The sequence below is a fragment of the Nannobrachium achirus genome (genome assembly GCF_963921795.1).
Source record: "Nannobrachium achirus genome assembly, chromosome: 13".
Classification (NCBI taxonomy): domain Eukaryota; kingdom Metazoa; phylum Chordata; class Actinopteri; order Myctophiformes; family Myctophidae; genus Nannobrachium; species Nannobrachium achirus.
The window spans coordinates 820778-841217 of NC_137833.1; the positions used below are offsets into that span (position 1 = coordinate 820778).

General features: G+C 42.0%; 2 protein-coding genes across 2 annotated transcripts in view; both read left to right on the forward strand.

The window, feature by feature from the left end:
- The window catches only part of LOC308296728 (uncharacterized protein), a gene marked incomplete at both ends in the record, with an annotated part of 92111 nt that extends 79170 nt beyond the window's left edge, over positions 1–12941 (forward strand). Inside the window, one exon of the mRNA XM_080740055.1 lies at positions 12917–12941. Coding sequence (XP_080596181.1) covers positions 12917–12941 — 25 coding nt within the window. The remainder of the gene's footprint in view (positions 1–12916) is intronic.
- A 5163-nt stretch (positions 12942–18104) lies between these two features.
- LOC308296729 (lysophosphatidylcholine acyltransferase 1-like) lies at positions 18105–19820 on the forward strand (the record flags this gene model as incomplete). The annotated part of the gene is made up of 1 exon (XM_080740056.1): positions 18105–19820. One exon carries the CDS (start codon positions 18105–18107, stop codon positions 19818–19820), a length of 1716 nt encoding a protein of 571 aa, XP_080596182.1.
- Between the last annotated feature and the right edge of the window lie 620 nt (positions 19821–20440).

Sequence of the window (20440 nt, forward strand, 5' to 3'; positions counted from 1 at the left end):
AGACTGGGCCTAGACTGAGTTCGCATGTGATGTGGACTGACGTTAATGATGGCCGCCACTCCGCGCAATCACTTACCTTTAGTCTCCAGTCTTCACGAGTGACGGGCAACGAACACGAACGACACGAACCCGACGAGCAGCGCTGGCCCGCCACCCGCTAAAATGACGCAACGCAACTGACGCCATGAAACCATTATTGACGCCAATATAAAACCTAGTATACGTATACTGTACCCTATCGCTATATTAGTATAATGTATACTGTCCCTGTCACTATATTATAAAACCTAGTTTACAGATACTGTACGCTGTCACAGTATGTGTATAATATAGTATCACTAATATAGTGACAGGGATCAGTATACGTATACTAGGTTGTATAATATAAACAACCTAGTATACATATACTGTCCCTGTCATTATATTACACAACCTAGTATACATATACTGTCCCTGTCAGTACGACAAATGGAACCAAATGGACCCGTGGAGGGTCCATTTGGTTCCATATGTACACAAAACCTACTGGTGAAGAACTGGTGCAATACAAGTTGCAATGTAAGAAAGAAGAAAGAAAATATAAATACAATATAATATACTTTTTTTTTGTATTTTTTGTAGAACCTCAAGACACAAGGAGATATATTTATTAAAGAAAGGAGAAGAGAAAAGGGCAGAAATTAAAGGCTGAAGGTGGGTTAGAAACCTGTCCAAAACTTACTTCAGGAAATGGAAAAAAAATTAAAAGAACTTGTGAACTTAAGAATTATATTCAATCCATTGGAACACAAGCTCTTGTTAACACTTAATTCGTTCAATATTTACTAAAACACACTTACAATTTACCAAATTGTTCAGAAATCCATGCCGATCTATGCGCTGTGAGCTTGTAGATCGGCTACGTGTTCTACTTTAGTGTGAGACACTGCAGTAAGGAAGTCAGGACATTAATTTAACAAAAGGAGGTTGAAAAATGGAGACAAGGTTTCTTCCCGACAGCCTCAGATAAACATGGCCAACAGCAGACTCTACTCACTACACACTAACCACTACACACTAACCACTACACACTAACCACTACACACTAACCACTACACACTAACCACTACACACTAACCACTACACACTAACCACTACACACTAACCAAGGAAGCAAATGACAGAATCATCATTTGCATTCCCTGTTAGTTTAGCACTGCCCTACAGTGGTTTTCAACCCTTTTCACATCAAGGTATTCAGCATTTGAGCCACGGGCCAGCAATTGATGACATTTAGCCTCTCAGACCCAGATAATGTTGTTATCATTTAGATAAGATTTTACCCACAATTGCTGTGTTGATGTTGGTGCCATAGGAGAGCAACCGTTGATCAGAATAGCAATTCTTCTACATTCTCTCATTGTAGAGCCTAAATTAAATCCATGTTTAATAATATAACACTTTAGAGCGTAACATGAAACCAAATGGAAAGACTTGAACCTCTAAAAGGGTCCATTTGGTTACACACTCTCCATTTAGCTGGGGACCACCTGGAACCCCCTCAAGGACCACTGGTGGTCCCCGGACCACTGGTTGAAAACCACTGCCATAACAGCATAGATGGCTGTAAACACAATGTTAAGGGGGCTACATGCTACCAATCCATCCATCCATCCATTGATCCATCCATCCAAACACAACTCGACGTGGATCTGTGTCTGGTGAAACAACACGAGACACGACGTGAATGACGACCCGCATCACATCCCTCCACATCACAGACTGTGCCTAGACTGAGTTTGCATGTGATGTGGACTTACGTTAATGATGGCCGCCACCCCGCCCGCCTAGTCACATGACGCAAATACACAACGCCGCAAATACACGACTCGCAAACGACACGCTGCAAGCGACGTGAAACGAGACACGGCGCGAATGACGACCCACGGTACGGTAGCACGTAGCATGTAGCCTCCTTAAATAATTAGCAGCAGCAGGAATCAGAAAGCTCACCCACCCAGCATACCTCCATGGTGTTCTTTATTTCCTACCTCCCACAGGCTGCCAGAAGTTGAGTTCTGAAATGACAGGAGAACAAAAAGGCAACATTTAGTCTTTTTTAATAGTATAAAATAGTTAAAATAAATAAAAAATACACTATGCTTTCCTGGTTTTAATGGGCTAACCCATTTAGGCCTAGAATTATTTAGGCCTCACAGCGTGGCATTTTATAACATCGGGTCAAAGACATTCAAAGACTTGCACACATTTTCAAAAATAGCAGATCTACAAGCTGCGCACTGTGAGCTTATATATCTGCTATTTTTTTAATAGTTGAAGTGGTTCAAATGTAAAGTGACAAAGATTTGCATAAAAGGCCTAAAAGTGAAGATTTTTTTTTTCCAATGATCAATGCCAAACGAATACAATTAGGGAAGTGTGAGGCAGTGCGAGGCGTTGGCTAAAGTTCTCAGAATATGGATGTTAGGGTTCAAGTGGTTAATAAGGGACCCCCTGTTGAAGACCCCTGAGGTAGTGTTAGTGTTGAAGTTTGGAAGCGCTCTTTTCCAATAAGGCAGTGTCCCGCTGCCTCCCACATTATGTGACATTTAGAAACAGTTGGTGCACACAGGACCACCCAGTGATTTACAACGAGCGCCTCCAAACTCCAACACTTCAACCACATCTCCGGCACGGAATTTCTTGACAGAAAGAAGCTCATAAAATGTCTAAGGTTGATTTTTATCAAACAAAACTTTGCAGATGAAAGGACAATACAAGCTTTCCGTACAGCTGAAATGTTGGTGAGTTTAATGTTTTAATACAATCAGACAGGACTTTTCTGTTTGGATGTATGAGCAATGGTCAATGGTTGGTGTTGCTAGACTCAACATTAAAAGATATCGATACAAACTCCAGTTTACAGTATAGTCGCCAGATGTAATCCAGGTACGTACCTTTCCGAGCCTTGCGCCTCTCGGTTGAAGATAGCTGGTAAGTAGAGCCACGTAGGTTGTAGGGCCCCCTATACGTCCCTGGCACCATACGCCTCGTTACTCAGGGTGAGAGCGTGCGTTGGCACCGTTATGCGTTTCAGCTCTCAGGGCTTCGCTGCGTCGACTCCAGCAGGTTGAGAAGGTTCCTCGTGTTCCCCTTCCTGAGTCACAGACACTCCATTACCAGCTATCATCTTCTGATGACTCCGTCCATGGAGGACCTTATGGCTGAAGAATCCATACAGCGAGTCAAACCCTGAGTCACAGCTAGAAGAAGACATGACTCAGCGTTTTAAACTGGCTGTATGAAGTTTAGTCCACTCTGCAGAAGGTCACCTGCAACACACACATAAACCAACATTAGATTAATCGTTCACCCATATTTAATATATTGTAGAATTACTATAACTCGGTTACACAGATATTAAATATGTTGAATCTAGGGTTGCGATATCTCTCTTTGGCAGCCAGTGCATCCAAGCAGTTTTTTTTGTCCATCTGATTGTATTAAACATCAAACGCACCAACATTGCTGCTGTACGGAAAGCTTGAATTATCCTCTTTCTATCTGCAAAGTGTTTCATAAAAAAAACCCCACCGTAGACATGATGAGTTACTTTCTGTCAATAAATCCGGGCAGAAATGTTTTTAATTTGTATTATTATTTAACTTTGGACACGCTGGTCTTCAACAACGTAACGTCCCACTGACTCCTGCATCATGTGACATATGGAACCAGCTGGTACACTGGACCAGGGGCTTCACACCACATTCTGGGCCCTGGGTACAAGGATTCACTGCGGGCCCCCCAATGAATGTTAAAGGGGTATTTCACTTTCAAAAAGACTTTTGGTAATTTTATCATCTAATCAGGCTTTTATGAACACCCTGAACAGTTTTTAATTAGCTTGATTGAATATTTAGATATTTGATGTAAATGTTACCAGGCCCTCCAGGCCCAGGGCCTCTCCCCACACACCCCCATTGTAACTTCAAACTTCATTTTGACCATGATAGATTCATTAAAAACACCCATTATTTTTCTGGTGACTCATAATACCCTCCTAATACGTGAGCAGACCGTGTTGTTGCCATAACTTTCTTCATTTATTTTTAATAATATTTTTTTTGTATTTCATTTTTTACATTTTCCCAAATAATTATTAAAAATAAATGAAAAAGGTTATCGAAAAAAAACACGGCCTGCTCACGTATTAGGAAGGTAAAATGAGTCTCCAGAAAAAAATAATGTGTGTTTTTAATGAATCCATCATGGTTAAAATGAAGGTTGAAGTTACAATGGGTTTGTATGTGGAGAGAGGCCCTTCCACTGCTCCCTGTTGAAAGTGGAATATCCCTTTAAAGGGATATTACACTTTCAAAAAAACCTTCGTCTAATCAGGCTTGTATGAACACCCTGAACAGTTTTTAATTTGCTTCATTCAGTATTTAGATATTTGATGTAAATGTTACCAGCTCCAACACGCCCAGGCCCTCTCCACATACACACCCATTGTAACTTCAAACTCCATTTTAACCATGATAGATTCATCAAAAACACCCATTATTTTTTCTGGTGACTCATTTTACCTTCCTAATACGTGAGCAGACCGTGTTTTTTCAATAACTTTTTTCTTTTATTTTTAATAATTCTTTGGGAAAATGGAAAACATTAAATACAATAATATTTTATTGAAAATAAATGAAAAAAGTTATTGAAAAAACACGGTCTGCTCACGTATTAGGAAGGTAAAATGAGTCACCAGAAAAAATAATGGGTGTTTTTAATGAATCTATCATGGTTAAAATAGAGTTTGAAGTTACAATGGGTGTGTATGTGGAGAGGGCCTGGGCGTGTTGGAGGTGGTAACATTTACATCAAATATCTAAATACTGAATGAAGCAAATTAAAAACTGTTCAGGGTGTTCATACAAGCCTGATTAGACGAAAACGTTTTTTTGAAAGTGTAATATCCCTTTAACTACTGAAAAATAGCAGATCTACAAGAAACCTATGTTTCCATGTCAGTGGTACTCAACGTTTTTCATGTGAAGGACCCCCAAAATGATATGTATTTGGCCACGGACCCCCATCTCAAAATATTTAGTTCCAGGGACCCCCCAGAAGCAAGATTTGAGCTACAAATGTTCGCTTAAAAAATACATATATTCAAAGATTTGCACACATGTTCACGACTTTTCAACAATAGCAGATCTACAAGCTTGTATATCTGCTATTTTTCTATAGCTAAAGCATTCAATACTTCTAGGCCAAAATGGGTTAAGAAACAAACACTTTGCAGATAGAAAGAGGATAATTCAAGCTTTCCATGGAGCCGCAATGTTGGTGAGTTTGACCCCTCTTCTATTCTTGTATATGGATTGATAAGGGATGTAAACAAAGTCAGCCTGACAATGGCCAAAATTATTATTTTATCATTATTTTACGCTTTTTGCGTCAATTTTTCACGAAAAGGTTGACTATAGCTCCTTTAACACACACACAAACACACACACACACACTAGGGCATTGACGAAAAAGTCGACTCAGTCGACTTCATTACACAAGTCGACTCCCAGAAAAAGTCGAAAGTCGAAGTTGAAAAAAGAAAATCCCTTGTATTTTTTTCTATCATTATTTTTTGCTCCATGTGTGCGTCTGTACAGCATTCACACAGTAGGATTGCTTATTGTCAAGGACGGAATGATCCAATATTACAGTGCTACATTACATTTGGTAGAACATGGTTCTATCGTGCGAGGCGTTGTGAGCATGTAGATCTGCCATTTTCACATTTTCTGCCTCTATATATTTGACAATTTGGCCAATGTTTAATTAGTCATTTTAGAGGTATTAAAAAGTCCTTAAATTGTCACTTTATAAATGTGCAGATACCCTCTATACACTTAAACTGTATGTTGGTTTGTTTACTGTTGAGTGAGAAAACAATGTTTCACATTAAGTTAAGGTTGTGTGTGATGTCGTCATCAAACCATAAAGTCGACTTCAACTCAACTTTCTACTGAGTCGAGTCGACTTGCAAAAATCACAAGTCGCTAATGCCCTAACACACACACACACACACACACACACACACACACACAAATGTTAAGTTATGTTTCTTGACACATCTTATCTCATAAGTTAGTTGTGTTTTTCCCCCCTATAATATATATATATATATATATATATATATATATATATATATATATATATATAAAATATAATATATATATATATATATATATATTATATATATATATATATATATATATATATATATATTATATATATATATATTATATATACTAGAAATTCGCGCCCGCCGTGCGGCCGCTCATATCTAGAAATCGCGCCCTAACGGGCGCTCATATTTAAAAAAGAAAAAAAGTAAAAAAAAAAAAAAAAAAAGTTGATGGTCAGCAAGGGATATGCAAAAAAATAATAATAATAATAATTTAAAAAAGAAAAAAAAAGTAAAAAAAAAAAAAAGAAAAAAGTTGGTCAGCAAGGAACATGCGTTGTTGATTTTTGTATTATGTTGTTTAGACAATTGAACAACTGCTGAACGTGGAGTTGCAGATGCAAGACATACAGACATACAGACAGACATACACACTACCCCATTCTGATTAGGTTGTGAGGATATGTATAATATATATAATATATATATATATATTATATATATTATATTATATATATATAATATATTATATTATATATATATTATATATATATATATATATATATATATATATTATATATATATACATATATATACATATATATATATATATATATATATATATATATATATATATATATATATATATATATATGTAATATATTATATAATATATTATATAATATATTATATATATATATATATATATATATATATATATATATATATATATATAACATCCTGCTTGATCAAACTACAGTCACACAAAAAGCATCAAAAGTTGCAGATCTACAAGCTCGAAGCTCATTTTGAGCTTGCAGATCTGCTAACTTTGAATTTGATTCCTGAACATTAAGTTTGAAAGTGCAGGTTCACACCCGGACGGTATTATAATCTAATAGATTTTATCAATTTATCAATCGATTTATTTATTTATTTATTTTTTTAATCTTCTGTTACAAATTGTTTAGTCTGTTATCTTATCTCATCTCTGTCCTTTTAAATGCACGTTTTATTTCATATATTATTAAAAAATGCATTTTAGGGTTATGAGAAATGTTATAAAATACAAATATGGTTTAATTATTATCCTATCTATAATATTGTTAAGCACTCCCCCAAGTAAGTTTAATAGTTCTGTGTTTAAGTATAAAAACAAACATCTCCATAAATGTATAAATTATGAATAAATTATAAATATAAAGCGTTAATCCCAAAGCCACAGATGTTATGTCATAATGCCACCAAACGGACCCGTTGCGTTCGCTAATCTTCCGTATCATTCATAAAACACATGTTTTAAACTGGGTCTGAATATCACTATTATTCTTCAATGGCCCTGCAGGTGGATGGCGGTACTACACCCCAGGTAAACCAGGAAACACAATGATAATTAATAATCAGACACAGATGGGATTTAAAGGGATATTCCACTTTCAACAGGGAAACACCTTATGGGCTTTTCCACACACACACACACACACACACACACACACACACACACACACACACACACACACACACACACACACACACACACACACACACACACACACACACACACACACACACACACACACACACACACACACACACACACACACACACACACACACACACCATTTTAACCACGATAGATTCATTAAAGCAGCCATTATTTTTCTAGTGACTCATATTACCCTCCTAATACGTGAGCAGGCCGTGTTTTATCCACAACTTTTTTCATTTATTTTTAATAATTATTTGGGAAAATGGAAAAAATGAAATACAAAAAATGTAATAAAAATAAATGAAAAAAGTTATCAAAAAAACACGGCCTGCTCACGTATTTAGAGGGTAGTATGAGTCACCAGAAAAAAATAATGGGTGTTTTTAATGAATCTGTCATGGTTAAAATGAAATTTGAAGTTACAATGGGTGTGTGTGGGGAGAGGCCCTGGGCCTGGAGGGCCTGGTAACATTTACATCAAATATCAAAATATTCAATCAAGCAAATTAAAAACTGTTCAGGGTGTTCAAAAAAGCCTGATTAGATGATAAAATGACCAAAAGTTTTTTTGAAAGTGAAATATCCCTTTAAAAACTTATTTTAGTAAACTATAGTGAATATTAACTGAGCACCAACGACCTGAATGGACGGAGAACACGTGAGGCTTTAATGAAATCACTTCATATTTAGAATTCAACACAGTTACTGCATAAAGACTGTTAGTGTGGCGCTGTTGCAGCAGGCGAACGCCGGTATTACACTGGTTGCAAACGAGGAAACACAACGGCGTCCAGACACACACTGGACTAAAACACGTCTTTATTCAACTTCACGCATTATTACTAAACACCAACGACCCGTATGGTCTGGCAACATGCGTGGCTCGGGGTTCAAACACTGAATGTGTCGTTCTGGGTACATTTATGGAGATAGAAGAGCCGTTTAAAACTACAGACATCAGATAGTCAGGTCGCTTGTGTATTTTTGTCGGATTTTTTTGAAGATTTGTAAAACTATACATTTTTGGAATCTTCAGAGCATGGGGAATCCAAAAATCAATGTTCCCATTTGCACAGACACCTGCAAAGCCGCCATTTTGGACATTAAAAATGGCCGACATAAAATACATAATTTGTGCTATCTTGGCTTCTAGACAACCTAGAAACTTAATTAAACATGCCAATCCTATGTTTTCTGGGTCAAGGAATTGAATGAGTACATTATGGGTGTAAAATGTTCTGGCCCCCCACCCCCTTTCTGGGGGTTCTCTATTTTGGGACCTCCCAGAACAGTACGCCAGCCAGTTAATGTCCTGTTTTCATAATATTAGAGTTGTTTTGTAGGTTTTAAAACATCCTGAGTTCATTTATCACACTTTTAAAGCAGCCAGAATAACCCTTCTGACTTTTGGTTGGGGTCTTTCCTCACCTGGGACCCCCAGACAGACCCCTAAGCCTATCTCAGTAATCGCTCTGCTCCAGAACAATGTTAAATTAGATCATTATTGAAGCATAAAAGTTGTTGTAGCTGGGCTCTGAAAACAAAAAGTAGTAGTAGCAAATACCAGGGGTCTTCCGCGGGGGGTCCGGGACCCCTGGGGGGTCCTCAGAGTTACTACAGGGGCCACCAAATCTTGAAGGGATTTGAAACTTTGAATGTTTTTTTTGTATCCTGGGTTTATGTATTGTACTTTGATGGTTTATTAGTATTCTCAGTATTATTTATAATATTTTTGTGTTGGACAGTTATGGTTGACAGGTGTTACTGCAGGGAATAATTAAGGTATTGCAACTTCTTATTTTGGGCACGCAGACTAACATGTCCATTTATTGCACTGCACTCACTGACAACAACAACAACAACAACAACAACACCACACACACACACACACACACACACACACACACACACACACACACACACACACACACACACACACACACACACACACACACACACACACACACACACACACACACACACACACACACACACACACACACACACACACACCTGTGTTATCGTCACCCCAAAACCCGCACCCTATCCTCTTAAAGAGCCCATGGTCAATTATGCCCAAAGAGATTCACTACAATACAGTAATCTCAGACATGCATGATCTATTCGTCTTTATCATCATCATCTTCAATGTCCAACCTAATAGTGTTGACAATCTCCACATAGCATAGAGTGAAAGGCAGGTTATTTGAGCAGCTGTACCGTCCTTTGCAACCTGCTTTGCAGCCACATTTGATGAGCTCAGGGACTGCCTTTGGAGCCGGGAGGGAAAGACACATGACTGGAACATACACTCTCTGCATTCCATCTATTTTCTTTGATTGGTGGAAGCTCAGGGAAATTTGCCAGGTATGATTAATACCGCATCGTGACATAGTTGGCACGGAGGATATGTGGTAGCAGTACGAGTTGGTTGTTGGACCTTTTGTACTGTAAACACGGCATGCAACATGCTCCAATGACTGCAATGTTGATTAATAAGCTCAGGAGAAATGGAACCTTTGCTAAGTGGTTAATGGCTTTGTCATCATTGTCAGGCTTCAAGTAGGCGTTGACCCATGACAAATTGTGTAGCCCAAGGAACCCTTAACATTTGTGACATTCAATAACTTGAACTCGCTCAAATATATCTATTTACATTTTTTTGTACCTTGGCTTTGACTGTTGCAAATATCAGAGAAGTAACAGCAGGAGATAACAAAGTGACTGCAATGCAGCCAGAAGGCACGCACATCTAAAGCCAATGTTGGCTGGGTGCTAGACTAAAGCAGTGTATACAAATAGAACAATAAAAGTCTGCACACCAATTTATGCTCCCAAACATTACGTTTACTTGTGGTAACGTTTTGAGCCTACCGGCTCTTCTGATGAAGAGCCGGTAGGCAGGAGGACATCAGTGTCGGGTGACCAACCACATATGTCTCACAAAGCACCATAAGCAGCAGAGGCAAGGACTTGATGAGGAATCAGCCTCTTCATGTGTGTGCACTTCCTCAAAATCATGTCCCTTGCTGAAGGTATCATATTATGATGCCTACTTTGTCATACTTGACAAATTCCCCTGAGCTTCCATCAATTGAAGAAAATAGATGGAATTCAGAAAGTGGAGGGCATGTTCCAGTCAGGTGTCTTGCCCTCCCTGCATCAAAGGCTTTTTTTAATTGATTTGATTGAAGTATTTATTAGAGGTTTTGCATAGGAAAAAGTACAGTTTCATGACAGTTCACTGATACAAGGTCAACTAAAAGGAAACTCAGGTAAGGCGTAAGACATTGAGATCCTTCGCTTTAACTCATATACAGTAAATATAGGCAATACTTGAGCTCATCAAATGTGGCTGCAAAGCAGATTGCAAGGGACGGTGCAGCTGCTTAAACAATACAAACAAAGACTGTCAACACTATTAGGGAGGACATGTATTGTAGTTAATCTCTTTGGGCATAATTGACCATGAGCTCTTTAACCCTTCCCCAGCCACGTGGAGCCACTTAATATTAAAACCGGATTAAACCGTACTTCATCTGTACTCGAATTAGCCGACCGGAATTTTCCGTACTAGGTCATTAAAACCGAAATAAATGATAATTATCAAAAAACAACGATCGGCCGCTGTCCTCAGTCTCTTCTTCGGCTGGTCTAAAAGGATCATTCTCTCAACCCTTGCATCGGAAGTGCTTCTGGTCACTATCCCTTCTCTATACCCAAATTCCTGTTTACTTTCATTGTAGGAGAAGGGAGGCGTTAGCATAGCATCTCTCGGTTATGTTTTCGACCAGATACAAGTTGAGATCGGGGCTTCATACGGACTGGATTACATTATCTCCATGTGCACGGATCGTGCACGCGAAACGCACGGGGGGAAGACGACTCGGCCAAAATACCTACTATATGCCAATGAGGATGAGACACTTCTGGTGAGTTTTAACCGGGGGAAGTTACGGAAGAGAAAAAAAGAATGCTGCCATCCTAGAAGGCACGCGTTGATGTTTATGTTTATAATCATAATATGATGTCTCAGATCATAATACAATGATAGAAATTTCCGGCTAGTCCACAACAAGCCATTCTGGGCCGGCTGGGGAAGTGTTAAGAGGATAGGGTGCAGGTTTTGGGGTGACGATAACACAGAGGTGTGTTGTGTTGTCAGTGTGAGTGCAGTGCAATAAAGGGACACGTTAGTCTGCGCGCCTAAAGTAATACATTGCAATACCTTAATTATTGCAATCCCTGCAGTAACACCTGTCAACCATAACTGTCCAACACAAAAATGTTATAAATAATACTGAGAATACGAAAACCATCAAATGTTACATAAAAAAATCAAAGTTTCAAATCCCATCAAGATTTGGCGGGTCCCCTCCTGTAGTAACTCTGAGGGCCCCCCAGGGGTCCCGGACCCCCCGCGGAAGACCCCTGGTATTTGCTACTACTCCTTTTTGTTTTCAGAGACAACTTTTATGCTTCAATTTGATCTAATTTAACATTGTTCTGGAGCAGAGCGATCACTGAGATAGGCTCAGGAGTCTGTGTGGGGGGTCCCAGGTGAAGAAAGACCCCAACCAAAAGTCAGAAGAGTTATTCTGGCTGCTTTAAAAGTGTAATAAATGAACTCAGGATGTTTTAAAACCTATAAAACAACTCTAATATTATGAAAATTGGACATTAACTGGCTGGCGTACTGTTCTGGGAGGTCCCAAAATAGATAACCCCCAGAAAGGGGGTGTGGGTCCGGAACATTTTACACCCAAATCATTCGATTCCTTGACCCAGAAAACATAGGATTGGCATGTTTAATTAAGTTTCTAGGTTGTCTAGAAGCCAAAATAGCACAAATTATGTATTTTATGTCGGCCATTTTGAATGTCCAAAATGGCGGCTTTGCAGGTGTCTGTGCAAATGGGAACATATATTTTTGGATTCCCCATGCTCTGAAGATTCCAAAAATGTATAGTTTTACAAATCTTCAAAGAAATCCGTCAAACATACGTTTCTTAACATAAGAAACCTGACTAAGAATTCAGACGACATGCACCCATGTGGTTTGAGTTCAGCAGATTACAAACAAACCTTGTTGCGGTATTAGATCTACAAACGCACACAAAACACACGCACAGTGAGTGTGGTTGAACGTTTAAACTGCATGTGACACGTTAGTTGTTATCACATTTAAAACAAATGTTTGTTACTTTGTTTCATCACAGACTCAGTTGTAAAACTGTGTTCCACATGTTGTGTCGGTGTGGTGACAGATTCAACCCCACACAGCTTCACTAACAGAGTAAAGTTTAATCTAACAGAGTAAAGTTTAATCAACCCACCCCACGGAGCTTCTCTACAGTAAAGTTCTGGAGGATAAAAACGGTTACTTTAAACAAACATTTTACCTGCAGAGCGGCGCGGCGCGGCGTCTTTCATCAAACAGGGTCGGCGTTCCTGAGTGTCCATTTATAGACATCCGGTCTAAAGCCCCGCCTACTGGATCCGAGTAGTGGATTCACTGCACGTTTCCGCCCCCTACTGGACACCAACTGCCTAACGCCTTTATGTTTGAAGGGCAAATCATAAACTTAACTTATTCTGTATTAAAACCAAATGAAATATGTAAAGACCAGGGAAAACTTGTGTACATTGTTTTAATTAAATAAAGCATTGGAAAAAAGTTTGGATAAAAAACAAAACAAAAAACAAGAATCAAGATGAAATCAAGAATAAAGTGCCATATAAAACAAATAAGGTTTCATTACTAACCAAGTTATTCTTGAACTCTCCCAGGTTGGGTTAGGGTTAGGGTTAGATAAGGTTTCTCTCCCAGGTTGGTGTTGGTTCCGTGTTCCACGTTCTGTTCATGTGGATATCGGTGGTTTCCATGCACTGGCTTTTATTAGTTCCTTAATTTGTGTTTTCTTACATTTTGTTTTGACGTTCTTATTATTTCAGAACATAAAAAAAAAACATTCCCCAAAACGATGTTCATGAATAAAGTAAGAAAGTAATTGTAGCCTATTATTAAATAAATGTAAAATCAAAAAATCCTATGAATTAGAAAATAAATGTTTAAGAAGTAGTGAAAATAGCCAATCTACAAGCCCACAACGTGGCGTGAAGCGACACGTTGTGAGCTTGTAGATCGGCTATTTTCAGCACATCACACAGCATGGTGAGGTTGTATAAAACGGTAACAGGAAAAGCCGACCTAAAACAACGTCGACCCAAACTCGTTTCCCAACGGGTCTGTGGCCTTAAGCTAGATGCAGAATAGACAAAAATCTAATCTTTGCTTCTGGGGGCCCCTGGAACAAAATATTTTGCGATGGGGGTCCGTGGCCAAATACATATCACTCTGGGGGTCCTTGACATGACAGTTTGAGGAACACTGATAGCAACATAAGTTTATTTTCAGGAAAACTGTTAGGATTTAGAAGACATTTTTAGAACGTGCCTATCAGTGGTTAAGGACCCCCAAAATGTGTTTTTGGCCGCGGACCCCCATCTCAAAATATGTTGTTCCAGGGACCCCCAGAAGCAAAGATTAGATTTCGGTCTATTCTGCTTAAAGTGATAGTTCACCTATTTTTGACATGAAGTTGTGTGAAATACTTGCCATTAAAATAGTGGTTACAAATGTATTAATCCATTACCAGAGTCCCATGGTCAGAGTTCTGGTCAGTTTTAGATGAATATAAAGTAGTTCCGGTGATTTGGCAGGGGCTCATGGCCCAATCATTAAAAATAGATGAATCCACAAAACTAGCTTCATTTGTATTGTTGACCTATTTCTACCAAATAGACCAACTTTTGTTCAACTTTGACCCCTCTGTCACATGGTACTATTTTTTGTGTCCAGTATCACTACGCCGCTGCAACGTATTTCCCCAAAACAAGGTGCTTTGCAGGCAGCTGATCAGAACGAAACCTCGCTCTATATGGTAGAAATAGGCCAACAATACAAATGACGCTAGTTTTGTGGATTAATCTAGTTTCAATGATTGGGCCACGCCAAATGGCCCCCACCCCATTGGAACTACTTAATATTCATTAGAAACTGACCAGAACTCTGACCACGGGACTCTGGTAATCAATTAATACATTTTTAACCACTGTTTTAATGGCATGTATTTCACACAGCTTCATGTCAAAAATAGGTGAACTATCACTTTAAGGCCACACGCCGCCACAGACCCGTTGGGACACGAGTTTGGGTCGACTTTGTTTTAGGTCGACCTTTCATGTATTGTATAAAGCAAGCCTTAACAATTTGTATTCTGATGTGATGTTTGGCCACAAGGTGGCAGCATCATCACTGTGGCGCAGCAGTAGTTAACATAACAACAGCTATGAAGGAGTTTTGATTGAAAAATGTATTAGAAGGTTACATTTCAGGAAGGGGGGCTCTTATCTCCATTCAGACATGTCGCCACTCCGACAGTGACTTCTTATTGTCGGAGTGGCAACACTTCCATAGGTTAGGGTTAGGTTAAGGGTAAGAGATAGGGTTAGTGTCTGTCGGAATGGAGAGATGCACCCGAATAGGAAAAAGTACAGTTTCATTACGGTACAGTTCACTGGTAGGCCTACAAGGTCAACTAAAAGGAGATCCTAGTAAGCTTTTCGGCATATTTACACAGGAACCATGACTTTATGTATCTCATATAACATTGAAATACAGACAGATAGAACAGAGTACTTTACATATAGGCTAACATCAATAAGAAATACAGATAGATAGATAGATAGATATATAGATAGATAGATAGATAGATAGATAGATAGATAGATAGATAGATACCTTTATTGGGAGGCTCTCTCCATTCCGACATGTCGCCACTCCGAAATGGACTTCTTATTGTCGGAGTGGCGACACTCCCATGGGCCTAAGGTTTAGGGTTAGGGGTAGAGATAGGGTTAGTGTCGGAATGGAGACATGTCGGAAAGGAGACATGTCGGAGTGGAGAGACTGACCCACCTTTATTATCCCAAGGGGGAAATTCAGTTGTCCAGTTGTAGCACAGCTGTATACAGTTATTTACAAAGTTACAGAGAAGTAGGAAAAGATAGATAAGAGTAAAAGAAAAAAAGAGCAGTACAGTACCAATAAAGAGAAGGTGCATCAATAGAGGGGGCGAATAATATATAAGTATATATACATAAAGTGACTTACAAAAGAGACCGTAACAGTCAATGCTAGTTAGAGCAACAAGTATCTCACTGACATTTGTTAAACAAAGCAGAATACTCAGAAACTACCAACACAACCTAATAGTGCAAAGTCAAAAATCAGTGCGAAAAAAACTAACAAAAAAAGCAGCTCAGAGAAGAAGAAAAACTAGGGAGCGTGTCACCGCAAGACGCACATGAGCACTCTCCCTGGAAGGTCCTTAGGGGTCAAAGTCAATACAGCAATAGTTCCGTCAGTCTAGGTTAGGAAGGAAGTCCTTTTCACTCGTCCGTTATGTGTCTCGTTGTACAACTTAAGGGCGGCCGGTACAAAAGATTTTCCTAGTCTCTCACATCTCCGTCCTGGGTAGGCAAAGCGGTCTTTTCCTCTCTTACTCCAGTAACTGGTGATCTCCAGATGGAGGGGGTGAGTTCTCCAAAATTGAATCTAGCTTCCTCGCTGTACGCACTCTGGTTACTTCCTCCACCTCCTGCAGAGAGGACCCAACAACAGAGCCTGCTTTCCTCACCAGTCTGTTCAGATTAAACGTGTCACCTGCTCTGTTGTTGCCACCCCAGCATGTTATACCAAAAAAGAGGACACTTGCCATGACAGAGTGATAGAACATCTGTAACATACTGTTGCACACACCAAACGATCTCAGTCTTCTCAGGAGGAACAGCCTGCTTTTTCCCTTGCTGTGAATCGCCTGCGCATTGTCCGACCAGTCCAGTGAACTATTCAGGTGTACTCCGAGGAATTTGTAGTTATCCACGTAGTTATCCACGAGCTATTATCCACGAGCTATTTGTAGTTATCCACGAGCTCAACAGACAGATAGAACACAGTACTTTACATATAGGCTAACATCAATAAGAAATACAGACAGATAGAACAGAGTACATTTAATAAGAAAGGGGAAAAAAGCATTCAGAAGAAAAAGGGAAAATAACATGAACAGAAAAGGGAGATATTTACATGAGTATGGGCTTGCTTAGACCAGTGGTTCTCAACCTGTGGGTTGGGACCCCCAGAGGGGTCGCCAAATTATTTTGGGGGGCTTTTACTTCTAGCTTCTTTAAAGCAGAGTAAAAGCTTTATCAATGTGTTTTGATAAAGCTTGGAACATCAGAAATATCTCAGGAACTCGGGCTGGGCAGTCAGTGACTTAAATGTCATAATAAAATAAAATCCTATTTTAAACATGCAGCAGCGCTACAGCTGTTTATAAATCCTATTTTAAACATGCAGCAGCGCTACAGCTGTTTATAAATCCTATTTTAAACATGCAGCAGCGCTACAGCTGTTTATAAATCCTATTTTAAACATGCAGCAGCGCTACAGCTGTTTATAAATCCTATTTTAAACATGCAGCAGTGCTACAGCTGTTTATAAATCCTATTTTAAACATGCAGCAGTGCTACAGCTGTTTATAAATCCTATTTTAAACATGCAGCAGTGCTACAGCTGTTTATAAATCCTATTTTAAACATGCAGCAGTGCTACAGCTGTTTATAAATCCTATTTTAAACATGCAGCAGTGCTACAGCTGTTTATAAATCCTATTTTAAACATGCAGCAGTGCTACAGCTGTTTATAAATCCTATTTTAAACATGCAGCAGTGCTACAGCTGTAAACATGCAGCAGCGCTACAGCTGTAAACATGCAGCAGCGCTACAGCTGTAAACATGCAGCAGCGCTACAGCTGTAAACATGCAGCAGTGCTACAGCTGTTTATAAATCCTATTTTAAACATGCAGCAGTGCTACAGCTGTTTTTAAATGTGTTTTTATGAATATATTTGACTTGACAAGCTGAATATGAAAACAGTCTATGCTGTCAGTCATCTACGAGGTCAGTACAGTACTGTGATGTCAGACATCTCCATATTTGGTCAAAAACTCCATATTTGGGCAAAAAGTTGAAGCACTCACTGACCTCCTGCGGTCTAAAACACAGACTCTTCCGTCGTTGCGAATCATTTCTTTTCAGACGAGTTCACAACGCCTCTGGTAACGCGTCTAGAACAACGGAAAACCTTCTCGCCGCTTGGTGGAACGGTTCTAGTATTCTTGTATTTGTTTTACTGAGGAAAAGGTTAGATATAACTTTAGGGTTAAGCATAGTAGCTTTACTGAGGTTAAGGTTAGGAATAAGGTTGGGTTCAACTGTTTGAGCGTAGTTTACAGAGGTTACGTTTAGGAATACCAGGTGGAGACCGTTCTGCTAGGATAGACGCCCGAGGCGAGTGTGTTTTCCGGTATTCCCTCCAGAAACGACCATGAAGTTCCCTCCAGAAACGACCATGAAGTTCCCTCCAGAAACAACCATGAAGTTCCCCGCCGACGATGCAGAACAAGGAGGCTCGGAGGAGGAAGAGTCGCCTCCGCTGCCGAACCCCTTCGTCCACCATGTGGACCTGACGCCGGCCGACTGGCTGAGGATCGGCCTGATGTCGGTGACGGTGTTCCCAGTGCGCCTCCTGCTGGTGGCCCTGCTCATCCTGCTGGCGTGGCCGCTGGCCTGGCTGGCGTCGCTGGGACGCTGTTCCTCCCCGTCGCTGGGACGCTCCTCCCCGTCCGCCCTGGAGAAGCAGGAGATGCAGGAGATGCAGGAGATGCAGGAGATGCAGGAGACCCAGGAGACCCAGGAGACCCAGGAGACGCTCTGGCTCCGTCTGTCCGAGGCCTGCCTGCGTGCCGTGATGCGCTCCATGTGGTTCTGCGCTGGCTTCCACCGCATCGTGGTGAAAGGGCAGCAGGCGACGCCCGCCCAGGCGCCCATCCTGGTCCTGGCGCCGCACTCCACCTTCTTTGACTGCCTGCCCGTCACGGTGGGGCGGGGCTCCATCGTGGTGAAGCTGGAGCTGCGCAGCGTCCCGGTGCTCGGCACCATCCTGGGCTTCGTCAGGCCGGTGTTCGTGTCGCGCTGCGACCGCGACTCCCGCAGGAAGACGGTGGACGAGATCAAGCGGCGGGTCCGCTCCGGGGGGGCGTGGCCTCAGATCATGATCTTCCCCGAGGCCACGTGCACCAACCGCTCCAGCCTGATCCGCTTCAAACCGGGGGCCTTCATCCCGGGGGTCCCCGTCCAGCCGGTGGTCCTGCGCTTCCCCAACCGGCTGGACACGGTGACGTGGACGTGGCACGGCCCCGGCACCCTGCGGGTGCTGTGGCTCACCTTGTGCCAGCTGCACAACCCGGTGGAGATGGAGTACCTGCCTGTCTACGCCCCGTCCCAGGAGGAGAGGAGCGACCCGGCGCTGTTCGCCGACAACGTGCGGCGGACGATGGCGGCGGCGCTGCGGCTGCCGCTGGCCGACCTCTCCATGGAGGACTGCCGGCTGGCCGCGGCCGGCGGCTCCCTGCCGGTTCCCGCCGGCAGCAGCCTGCTGAGGCTCAACAGGCTGCTGAACCGCCTGGACCTGGGGACCCCCGGGACCTCCAGGACCCCCAGGACCTCCAGGACCTCCAGGACCAGCGACGCAGAGCTGCAGCAGCTGGCCAGCAGAGCCCAGGGTCTGCGTGGAGAAGACAAGGCTGTGATGATGAGCCTGGAGGATCTGGCCCGGTTCCTGGACCTGCCTGTCTCGGACCCCCTCTCCCAGGTCCACGAGCTGCTGCTGGAGGACCCCCGGCGAGATGGACGTCGCGTGGTGGACGTCCGGCGCTACGTGATCGCGCTGTCCGTGGTGTGCCGGCCGTCGAGGTCGGCCGAGACCCTGCGGCTGGCCTTCCAGATGTACGGGTCGGCGGAGGACGGATCGGTGGCGCCGGAGGAGCTGGACGCCATCCTGAGGACGGCGCTGGGCGTGGCCGAGCTGGACCTGGCGGCGCTCTTCGCGGCGCTGGACCCGGAGAAGACGCGGAGGTTCAGCTACGCTCAGCTCTGTGGGTTCATGGAACGCCGTCCAGACTTCTTCGCCCAGGAGGGCGTCTTGCGTCGCAGAGGCGTCCGCCATGCTGGCCGCCAGCACCCCGGCAAGAAGGACGACTGAGAACACGGATATTCCTCTAAAGCCAGCTCTTTATATCGGCACTACTCGGCTGCGGAAGGAGTAGGATAGTCTCTTCAGCTGACAGTGTGATGTCAATAGAAGCCATGCCGACGGGTCGGGACTTTAAGTCGGATGCCAAACGCTAAGCGGACATGTTCGGTCGCTAAGCGGACATGTTCGGTCGCTAAGCGGACATGTTCGGTCGCTAAGCGGACATGTTCGGTCGCTAAGCGGACATGTTCGGTCGGTACCGACAGGCGACAGGCTAAGCCCGTCATTCGCCCTGGGTTAGGCAGCCTGGCTGCTCGTGGAAAGTGTTTTGTTTTGGTGCACACCGGTGTTGCCAGATTCTGTGAGTGAAACAAGCTACCAGGTCTATGAAAACAAGCCCAAAAGAAGCGACCATGTTTCACCACTTTAGCTCAATATTCAAAGATACTCTTGAAAGAAAGCCTAAAAAGGCAACTACACTTCAGAAACAAGCCCAAACCAAGCCTGCGACTATGACCATTTACAAGCTACTTTACAGGAAAAAGAACAAAGCCAAAGTTGCTTATAGTAAGCTGCCCTGACAACACTGGCAGGCTGTTGCTGACCAGCGTTGCCGTTTAGTTTGTGCT